General features: G+C 44.0%; 1 protein-coding gene across 1 annotated transcript in view; it reads right to left on the bottom strand.

Moving 5' to 3' along the window:
* Nucleotides 1-3677: 3677 nt before the first annotated feature.
* The window catches only part of med30 (mediator complex subunit 30), a 36089-nt gene continuing 28069 nt past the window's right edge, over nucleotides 3678-11697 (bottom strand). The window contains exon 5 of the mRNA XM_079656228.1: nucleotides 3678-5091. Within this exon, the coding sequence (XP_079512354.1) occupies nucleotides 4996-5091 (96 nt within the window). The 3' untranslated portion in view covers nucleotides 3678-4995. The remainder of the gene's footprint in view (nucleotides 5092-11697) is intronic.

The raw sequence follows: 11697 nt of genomic DNA, 5'->3' as shown, positions 1-11697 counted from the left end.
CCTTCGGGGGAGACAGAGGTGGAGGGCCTCGTCTTTCTTCTTTTTCGACTCACATCTCCGCTGCATCGAGACTAAAGCGGAGCCGAAAATATCCTCGGGAACGATAGGCATGTCAAGAACATCCTCCTTTTCCCAGTCTGGGAGGTTGGTCAGGTTGAGCCACCTGGCTCTCTCCTGTACCACCATTATGCCCATGACTTTGCCCATGGCCTGGACTGCACAGCGCTGCACACGGAGGCAAATGTCCGTGATCGCTGCGATCTCGTCCCATACTGCAGGCCCAGGTTTGCTCGACAGGTCCTCGCAGAGCTCCGCTGGTAGGCGGTCAGCAGTGAGGATACGTTGAGTGCCCCGGGCGGACAACGCCCGTTCCGTAATCGCTGACTGGAATCGTTCTGCCTTCACCGGTAGCGTAGGGTTCCTGCTTGGTGTCGGGCCAGCCTCGGCTGGAGGTGGGCTGCCACCAGCGGTTCCATGGGCGGTATGCGGAGCAGGCCGAGCCTCTCCATACCGTCACAGTCCAGGGAGGAGGCACCCTGGATTGGGGCCTTATTACTGAAGGGGCGGTCTCTCCACGAGACCGACACCTCGTCCAGCATCTCCGGGAAGACTGGAAGGAGCTGCCTCTTCATCCTCGCTGCTCGGGGCAAAGTCTTCCCCTCGTAGCGAGACCTGGAGGTCTCCTTGGCCATTTCAGGCCATGGGATGTCTAGCCTGGACGCGGCGCGTTGACACACGGCCTGCAGGTCCATGCTCAGACAGGGTGAAAGCTGGTGCGCTACCGCCCGGGAGAGCAGCCATCGCTCCCGGCTTTGCAGCCTGAGCTGATGACACGATGATATCATCTTCTTGCTCATCCGAGTCGGACAGGAGGAACTCAGAGGCATCCTCTTCGTCCTCCATGTAGTCCAACTCCAGGACATCCTCACCATGGTGAGGTTCAGTTGGGAGCCCCAGCTTGACACAGCGCGGGGCTCCGCTCTCGCAGCTGTTGCCGCCACCGGGCCCCAGCCTGACACGGCGCGGGGCCTCGGTTCGGCGGCTGCCGCTGTTATTGAGCCCCAGCCTGACACAGCGCGGGGCTCAATTTCTGCGGCGGACGCCCCCATGTCTTGATTGCCGGCCGGCGAAACAGCGGACATGAGGGGGTCCTGTCCCGACAAGCTAGCTTGGCGTGCTAGCCGTCGGCGGAGGCTCTTGATGGTGAAGCGGGCACAATGCCCGCACGAGCCGAGGTTGTCGATAGCCTCCTGGGCGTGTTCCAGCCCGAGGCAGGACGAGCAGACCTGGTGTGAGTCTGTGCCCGATATCTTCAACCCGCAGCTGCAGAGCCGAGCCTCCGAGTCCCTGACTACTCTGGTGTGAGGGAGAGAATCGTCCATCTCGTTTGCCGTGGTGACGGCGTGGAGAGGATCCGCTCGTAACAGGTACGTTGCAGAGAAAAAATTCTTTCCCCACCTGTCGTTAATCCGGAGAAAAAGCGACGGTGTAGAATTTTATTCCCAAAGAATATTAACTGGTGCGTTAATACCTTTTTATCTTCTCCTCCTCTGGTGTGAGAGAGAATAAGAAAAAACGTCCTCGCTACCGTGGTGTCGGTAGTGAGGGAAGGCAAGCTAGCAACAGGTGTGTCACTAGCTTGAAAAATCAAAACCTTACCTTTATTTCCGAAGAAAGCAACGGCGAGGTAGATTGCAATACTAACTGGTGTGTTAGTATTAACAGTCTTCTCGCAAAGCAGAAAAGTAGCCGACGAGCGCCCGTCGACCGAAAGTTAGCTTGTGGTTCAGTCTGTGGACAGTTAAGCTAGCCCGGCTACTGATATGTCGAGATGTGCTCTGAAGCGAGAAGAGGTGTTTGAATGACGCTGCGACGTGGCGCAAGCTACTTATAGGGTGGGTGGATTCCCTGACGCTGACGTCAAGACCACAAGCCAATCAGGATTGGCGTAATGAGATGGATGCTTCTGTTTGCTCCGCGATGAGGCGCATCCCATAGTGAGACATCGAACGGAGTGTTATGAATGAGAACGAGAACAGTAAAAAAAAAGTACAGTATGTCAAAATATAAGAAAAACAACATAACATATGTCAAAAGATATCACAAATAACAACATAGTATTGAATGTCAAAAGTATAAAAAAAAATAGACATTGTATATTATGTCCAAAATATCACAAAAAATTGCATTAGTATGCCGAAAATATCGCAAAAAAGGGTTATAGTATGTTTAAAAAATATCACTAAAAATGACATACAGTATGTCGTACATTTCTGAATAAATGGCATTCCTCAGCCTCTGACCTCTGACCCTGACCTTTGACCCTGCTCAGTGAGAACACACTCCACTATTAGTCATAATGCTGCACGGCCCTCACAGATATTATAACCAGCCCTGTATTAGACCTCTGAGGGGGGGGTTTATTTGTCAATACTCTGGCCATAGATTTGTCTTTACTCCTCTGAAAGCCCCCTCTCAGCTCCAGTGTTGCGTCTGTCCTGCTTTCCCTGAGGACTGTGCCCTCAGAACACATCTCAGATGGGACCCCGGCCTTGCTCTGAATTATTAAACGCATCCATATCAGACAGCCATATTCTCATGCATATCTGTGACGGCATTGACATATGAGTGTGTGTGTGTGTGTGTGTGTGTGTGTGTGTGTGTGTGTGTGTGTGTGTGTGTGTGTGTGTGTGTGTGTGTGTGTGTGTGTGTGTGTGTGTGTGTGTGTGTGTGTGTGTGTGTGTGTGTGTGTGTGTGTGTGTGTGTGTGTGTGTGTGTGTGTGTGTGTGTGTGTGTGTGTGTGTGTGTGTACGTGTGTGTGTGTACTCAGATTTTAGCTCATGTTGCATGTTTGGATTTAATGATGTCCTTTGGGAATTCTCCGTCTTACCCTTACTCAGTCTGACATTTCCAATCTATAAACGAGGATTTTGTTCAATACCTGCCTTGTCATGTGACCTCATGACTCAAAATGAATGCAGCATCTCTTTACTACTCCTCTTTTTATTAGATTTGATTAATATTTCAATTTCATTTTAGTATTGTTCACATGACTATTGTGACATACATTTTGAAGAAGCCCTAATAAAAATATGTTGGTCCTATTTGTCCAGTGTAGTAATACAATGCTGCGGTAAAGCAAAGTTTTTAATTGAAAACTGCAAAATCTTCCTACAAATACTTAATAATTACCATATAAAAGGGGTTCTTAAATCGAATGAAAAGAGTCATGTCTTATGTGTCCAGTGTAGAAATAATATCAGAGTAGGATTGGGGGTCAATTAGTCATTTGACATGGAAGCCATCACAAAAATAAGACATTTAAATAGAAAACTAGATTTTTCAAACAAACATTCATAGGCCCAATCCCAAACCACTCCCTCGACCCTACCCCTCCGTGACGGAGTGAACTCCATCTGTAGCCACACTCGCAGCTCAATGAGGCTCCCTCCTGTCAGATGGAGGGAGTAAATACAGCAGCAAGCTTTGGGACGGCCTCCCCTCTCTCCGGCAGAAACAGGAAATGCTGTAACTGTATGTAACAACGGTTTCAAATCAGCATCTCTTAACACAAAAAATGTAAATTAATAACTCAAATAAAACTCCAAACATCTTTCATTGTGTTTCAAAGCTCTTTTAGTTTTAAACCTGATGTTTATATGCTTCTTAGTTTTTGCAACAGTCTGTAAATATACACAACTTTATAATAAAATGCACACATTTACCTTTTTCTAGACTAAACACAGGTATGATCCTAAGTTAAAAACATATGAGGTTATCATGAAGTTGTTAACATCGCAGTTTATCAATGGATGTTTGCTGGAACTACTTGTAAACAGCGTGTTTCCTGACGGACACACACAGCGTGACTCCGGTTAGGTAGAGACCATGGATGTATAATAAGAACGGTTCAAGAAAAGGTTCAGGGTAGTTATAGTATTGAGTATGGATATAGAGTTTCATGACATGGAAGCTATTGAAAAAAAACTGTCTTAAAATACATGTTTTAGTTCAAATCATGACACACCAGAAATCTAAAAAGGTGTCTCACATAAGATAAACGTTAACTTAGTGTGTTAGGAGTGAGGGATATGCTTAAAGTGTAACATACATGCATTACAGACTTGGTTTAAGGTCATTTTTGAAACATTATTTGTCCACCATTGAGTAATGTAAAGCTGGTCTCGTCCGGTACATTGTTATAGTAATAAGAAATGATCTTTTAGCAGTATTCCTAAGAGTGACTTTGAGATGCTGGATGAATACAGACGGGATAAACAACAGATAGACCAGCGAACAAAAATCACAAAACAGCGCTGAGTTTTTTTTAAATCACAGGAAGATTTATAGTTCAGCAGAATCCTTTACAAGGCATGTATTGAAATGTCAAGTCCAATCAGAGAAGAGCATCGATGAGTTTACATATCACATACATTCATATCAAACAAATCAATAAAGTCAGAATTAGACTCATTATTTTTGCCATACTGTTTCTCCTTCTTTTTAAAGTTTTTAGGGGCCATATAAAATCATGTTTCTTAATGTAGGGCTTCACAAAGTTCTAAAACTATGACAAAAGATTAAATACAATGTATTTCTACAGGCATAAACCCTCTACTGAGCTAGAAGCTACAAATAGATAAAACATAATATAACAACTTCAGATTATTATTTAGTTGATTAAAATACAGGATATTGAGGTAAACAGAATATCTTCTGCCATCGTCCACACCTTCCTCTCAGTCTTCATGTGTCTCGCTCTAATCTTTCCTTCCATTGTTTCAGGTCTTCTTCAGGAAACGGGTTGATATTGCCAAAGTCCCAATGTCTTCGGTAAAATGCAGCCTCAGCCAGCATGTGGAACCCTGTTACACATCCAACCAACGTCCAAACCGCTGCACCCACCATTGGGGGGTGTGTGTGTGTGTGTGTGTGTGTGTGTGTGTGTGTGTGTGTGTGTGTGTGTGTGTGTGTGTGTGTGTGTGTGTGTGTGTCTCAGCTCCTGACTGCCAGCATGGAGTTGATCTCCCAGATGAGGTTGCGCAGTTGGTCCATGATCTGCTTCAGCTGCTGGTTCTTCTGTTTCAGCTTCTGTGGATCCAAGAAAAAAAAAAAAAGACTTATATGAGATGCATAAATATATGAAAGTCAGAGTGCCTTTTTCTAACCCTACTGTAACCCTAACTAGCGGGTTTACGAAAGATCACAAACACAACAAATACCTTCCACAAACAACAAAGCAATTACAATTCAGCAGAAAACTAATCATTCAAGCCTTACAGGTTATGAATGTTGTACATAAGGTAGTAATACTGGTATTGAAAAGTCCAATGGAGCCAAGTTTATGCTGCTACACTTTACAAGGTTTTCTCTGACAGCACTACTTTAGCAACAAGCTTATAACACAGCATAAACTTCACACTTCCTGCATTATTGTACGTCCTTGTAAAATATAATTTACTTCACCATATTAATGAAAAAACAGGTTCCAGATGTAAGATTGTTCCTAATGACTGAGGCTGTTGTTGCTGTTAGCATGAGGAAATGAACAGGGAGGTTTTTCCCAGCGGTAAAATCCCATGAGAAACACATTGGATGCTAACATAGCAGGTTTGTTGTTAAACACTTTCCACATCCAACACACATTTTGTATTTACCGTAAAAAGGTACAAGTGAGGCTGATGGGAAGACTATTAGTTTGGCAAGTTTGATCGTAAAGCATGTGGTAAAATTCTTGGTAAATATTTGACTTGGCATGGGATAAAAAGTGAGGGTCTGGAAATCATACATTTCTGGACTCAATTTGACGGCAATCCATTAAATAGTTGTTGACATAGTTGTTGACATATTTGGACCAAAGACCAACATTTCCATACCCACAGCTTTCTTGTCAATGTGACAACAAACTAAATGATATCCAGAGGAGTGAAGTGAATAAGTAATGTACTCAAGTACTGTACTCAAGTATACAACTTTCCATTTGTTGCTACTTTGTACTTCTACCCCACTACAATTCAGAGGTAGATCGTGTACTTTTACTCCATTTATTTAGTTACTTTAGTTATTTCACATATTTGGATAAATGATGTGAAATATTATCAACACTTAAATCAGACTTGAATTACACCTGGAGTAAATGTACAAGCTACCCTGCAGTATACAAAGTCATTCAAACTAGCTGCACCTTTACCAGATGTGATAAAACTTAATTATAATCAAAACATATAATGTACTTTTGAGTACTTTTACCTGAGTAACATTTTGAAAGCAGGACTTTTACTTGTAACAGAGTATTCCAACATTCTGTCATTCTACTTTTAAGTACAAGATCTGAGTACTTCTCCCCCACCTCTGCTAATATCTATTACCCATATCTAAACCTTTAGATCCTCAGTAGGAATGAATGTGTCTGGGTTGAGTTCCATCGACAAACCACATGAGCAAAAGCAGACAATGTATTGATGTTTTGTTTTCTTCATGGGATTTATTGACTCATTGAAATAACACCTGCCTTACCCTTTAGAGTTTGTATATGGTGATGATTAATGGACGTTTGAAAGCCACATCAGTGTATGTCTTCGTCCAACATACAATAAACCAAGTGGTCTCACCTGCTCATTGACCTCTCTGCAAATACTGAGTACTTAAGTGCATCAATCCTGGCCTCTGCTAATCGCTAAGCTAACACATCAGGTACATCACAGAGGAGCAAACATGCCATTCTCCCGTCAGTCACTGAAGGCTTTGTCTGCCGATTGCCTCTGAATGTGCCGCCAGGATCTCTAAGTCAACAGCTGCGGCGGACCGAAGTGCCTCGATGCCCGAGCTTTATACATAAACAAATAATGGCTCCGCTGCTGCTGCTGGAGAGTCGGAATAAAAACAGGTAGGAGCTTCCAAATGTACGCTGCCTTTGAACATCGGGCAAAACATCTCCATCTGAAGGCACATTTAGCAACAGCAGTGCATCACAGCTACTTACTCAGCTGCTTTTTCTTCTAATGGATAGCCAGAGAGAGAGAGAGGGGGGGGGGGGGGGGGAGCAAAGAGTTCACTCATTCAGGAGCTACTGTATCTGCAGTGCAGTGAAATCTATTAAGATTAAATCTGTCTCACTCTCTCGGTAACACTCCTTTAGCCGTGACTAATTACCAGCCATTTTTGCAGCGCAGATAACACCTTGAGCAATCGATTTCACACAGCTCTCTTAATATCAACTGTTTAGCTGATTGTCCTTGAAGATATTCCAGAGTGGTACATTTGGAGGCCTTCCAGTCTCTCTCTACTCAACTCTCAGGGGGTCTCGCTGCCTCACAATCTCTCTCACCCCCCCCCCTTTTCCAATCCCTCTTTGACTTTCACTTCAATTCTGTGTGCATGTGTGTGTATTACATGGGACATGCCTCATTACCCTGACGAGCAGTTCTTGAAATAACTCGGTCATTCACTCTTTATTAACGAGATGATACCATGAGCCTTTGTCATTTCAGTCAACATTTTTTAAACAAAGAATACAACACTTGTTCATTTTTCTTTTTCAATTGTAAACTTTTTCAGGATTTAAAAAGCTGCAATCATAGAGATATATTTTAGAAGCATTTCATGGCTTCAAAGGCCAAATGTACTGCTTCCAGAATCCAGAAGATCTTTTTGAGCTTTTCTTTGAAACCACACATGAAATTCCCCATTTTTCACAGTGGAAATAAAAGAGTATGGAGGCAGCGAAGCCTTCACGGCACATTCATCATAAAAGGCTTGCTGGCATATCTTGATATATGAATAACAAGAGTGCTTTTTTCCACAGAAATTGTTCTGCAACCTCGGGGAGACATATTTCCATTCATACCCTCATAATTAGCCTAACTCTAATCCTTCACACCTATAAGGCGATGTTTGGGGAAAGGGTATACTACTGAGAGCAAAGCAGAGAAAGGGAGCTCTGTAACATTGTTTTTTATACTGTCTGGAAAACAAGGATTTCAAACACAATAACACCTCATGAGGAATCCAGCGGGTGTACTTTTTCATTTCTTGGCACGCCACTCAGCGGCTCGGCCCCACCATAACGTTTTGATGCCTTTTCAATCCGCTGAAGGCCTCTTCTGACACGCTTTGACACCGAATCGGCCGCGGCAGGGTGGCCAGTCAACAACTCATGAAAGTAAACAAGGAAGCGCTGTCTGAGCCCCTGTCTCTGAAGGCCTCCTGCAGACTGGCAGCCTGCCTTCCTGCTGCACAGAACCTGGAAATGCTGGCAGCCGTCGGAGGACTGGCGGAGGACGGAGGAAAAGCACAGTGACCCGAGAAGGAGTGGAAATGGAGATTGGCACGCACGGAGGAGATGCAGCGATGTGTCAGTGTGTGTCGGAGAATGCTCAGCTGTGCAAGTGTTTATGGTCAGATGTGCTGCTCTGTTTGTGAAGTCAAAATCTGTGTGTGAAAAGGAACATGTGTTTTTAATGTCGGCATTGTTCAGTGTTTGGTTTCTATCCATTTCTTATCTATTGGATGCAGTTTTGCAGAAATAACATGCTGAACTGGTGTTGGCCAAGAGTGACCTATTACAATTTGTACTATTGATGAATATTTTGGCAATGTTTACAAACATTATTTAAAAGATAAAATATTGGAAAAGTCCATAAAGAAATAACCTGTATTTAAACAATTAGTTGTGTCAGACCAACTAGATCTTTCTGATCAATTAATCAATTCAGTCCAATTAGTGATGCTACAGCACTTCCTGTAAGTATGTGACAATAAATACATTATCAACTTTCAGCATTTACTGTGAAACTGGATGTTATGAGAGTTACATTTACAGTTAGCTCACATTTAGTGTATGTGTTCTGTCTAGATTAGGCCAGTTTCTCAACTTTTGTTTTAAAAAACTGCCTTTTTTAAAACAAATGCCTACATGTTTTCTAGGTGGGAACACCTTACTGTATGTGTGTGCTCATTCAGAGCGACAGAGAGAAGGTCATGACAGTGTTCAACCGCAGGAAGCTCTCTAACAGCACATCGGGCAGAGGACAAGTCATGGGGAGATTTGTTTTGAGAGTCTTGTAAGAAGAAGTCACATGGACTCGTGAGTAGTTTGTTTATAGGGCAGAGTTTTGGCAAAGAGATTAAACATTTTGGCTTGGGGTGGTGGGGTTGAAACAAATCCGATTGCAGTCCCTGTAACTCCAGCTAAGCCTGATGGACATGGCAGAGTAGCAGTCATTTTTCCATTCTTGATTCATATCCAGAAAAAACATATTCTAAAAGAAAATGAACATGGTGTCACTGGAGTCGCACTGACCTACATTAGTTTCATTTCATTAGTATCTGCAGCTTTTATCCTGACAGTGTCTGATGCTTTGTTCACCATCAACCCAATCAGTTTGGATCTAAAAGGACAAAAGATTATACAGAGAAGGATCGTGCATAGTGGAGCGGAGGACAGCAGCTCCATCATTAGCTGAAGCCTTTAAAACAGGACAATGGCAAAAGAGACGGGGGGCTGTTAGCTAACAGGACGGACGGCAGTTTGGACGATGGGATGTTACTCCATCCTGCTCCGTCTTTCTCAGAGTCCCTTCATCGTGCTCCTTCTCTCCCTTACTCAACCAAATCAGATCAAAGAAGCTTTCCTCAGTAAAAGGGGGGAAGACAGAAGAGGGGGGGAAATGCTGAATATTTCCTCGAAATCACTATATCAAAATTCTGCGCTGGTGAAACTTTACCACTCAAACAGCTGTCTGTGTGACAAGTCAACATAGATCCTGGCTCGGGCACAAGACATTCCCCAACTAGAGATCGATTAGTCATAATATATATTCATACACTCACATCAAAGAGACGCTTTCAATAAAAACTAAGTGGATTTTTGTGTCTTCAATACTACTCAAATGTTGTTCGGTGACAAAACACAAGATCCTTATCTGTACTCACTTGGGATTTATCAAATGTAGGCAAACAAACAAGAGGGCGTCTTCGGGCTTATCAAGCTTTATAATTGGCATCTCTATATTAATTAATTCTGTAGCATTATCTCCACGTTTTAAAGCTGATTAGGGAGGGGGTTCTCTTTTTTGATCCGATAGACATTATAGAAAAATGAAGCTAATCTTGTAATTATATTATTATAGGAATAAGATGAGGCATTCATGTGCTTTTTGGGCATTTAACCCGTTTCCTATACGATTAAAAATCATGACCACCATGCTTTAACAAATTAAGCGTTGCTTTTTGATGAGGAGCTCTGAGATAATTGCCGTGAAGAAACAACATATACTACGGATTAAAATACAGACACACACACGTGGGCCGGAGGAGAGAGGGAGAAATATAGCAAGTGGCGAAGGAACATCTTCGCTCAGGATTCCTCTGCTAATCCACCCTGTCGCTTGAAACTCAAATCGCAGCTTTGACTCTGACGGATCCGTCTGAGAATTAAAAGTGTAAGTGTCTGTGAGTTAGGAGAGAGGATTAGGGAGAGGAGAGGAGACAAGGGGAAGGAAAGGAGTGAATACAGAGGAGATTAGGTGGAGTAGAGGAGAGGTGAGGACATGAAAAGAGAGCAGAGTAGAGGATGAGCAAGACAAATCAAATGGGAAGCAAAGAGATGATAGGAGGGAGGAGAGGCTGGGAGACAAGGAGAAAAGAGGGTAGGAGAGGAGAGAAAGGAAAAGAAGAGGAGAGGAGAGAAAAGAAAAGAAGAGGAGAGGGTAGGAGAGGAGAGAAAAGAAGAGGAGAGGAGAGAAAAGAAAAGAAGAGGAGAGGGTAGGAGAGGAGAGAAAAGAAGAGGAGAGGAGAGAAAAGAAGAGGAGAGGAGAGAAAAGAAGAGGAGAGAAAAGAAGAGCAGAGGAGAGGAGAGGGTAGGAGAGGAGAGAAAAGAAGAGGAGAGGAGAGAAAAGAAGAGGAGAGGAGAGAAAAGAAGAGGAGAGAAAAGAAGAGCAGAGGAGAGGAGAGGGTAGGAGAGGAGAGAAAAGAAGAGCAGAGGAGAGGAGAGGGTAGGAGAGGAGAGAAAAGAAGAGGAGAGGAGAGGGTAGAAGAGGAGAGAAAAGAAGAGCAGAGGAGAGGGTAGGAGAGAAAAGAAGAGCAGAGGAGAGGAGAGGGTAGAAGAGGAGAGAAAAGAAGAGGAGAGGAGAGGAGAGGGTAGGAGAGGAGAGAAAAGAAGAGGAGAGGAGAGGAGAGGGTAGGAGAGAAAAGAAGAGCAGAGGAGAGGGTAGGAGAGGAGAGAAAAGAAGAGGAGAGGAGAGGGTAGGAGAGGAGAGAAAAGAAGAGGAGAGGAGAGGGTAGAAGAGGAGAGAAAAGAAGAGGAGAGGAGAGGAGAGGGTAGGAGAGGAGAGGAGAGGGTAGGAGAGGAGAGAAAAGAAGAGGAGAGGAGAGGAGAGAAAAGAAGAGGAGAGGAGAGGGTAGGAGAGGAGAGGAGAGGGTAGGAGAGGAGAGGAGAGGGTACGAGAGGAGAGAAAGAAGAGGAGAGGAGAGGGTAGGAGAGGAGAGGAGAGGGTAGGAGAGGAGAGGGTAGGAGAGGAGAGGGTAGGAGAGGAGAGGAGAGGGTAGGAGAGGAGAGAAAAGAAGAGGAGAGGAGAGGAGAGAAAAGAAGAGGAGAGGAGAGGGTAGGAGAGGAGAGGAGAGGAGAGGGTAGGAGAGGAGAGGAGAGGGTACGAGAGGAGAGAAAAGAAGAGGAGAGGAGAGGGTAGGAGAGGAGAG

The sequence above is a fragment of the Notothenia rossii genome (assembly GCF_949606895.1).
Source record: "Notothenia rossii genome assembly, chromosome: 10".
NCBI lineage: Eukaryota > Metazoa > Chordata > Actinopteri > Perciformes > Nototheniidae > Notothenia > Notothenia rossii.
Note: the sequence above shows the minus strand (reverse complement) of the source record. Positions and strands in the feature narration are given on the sequence as shown.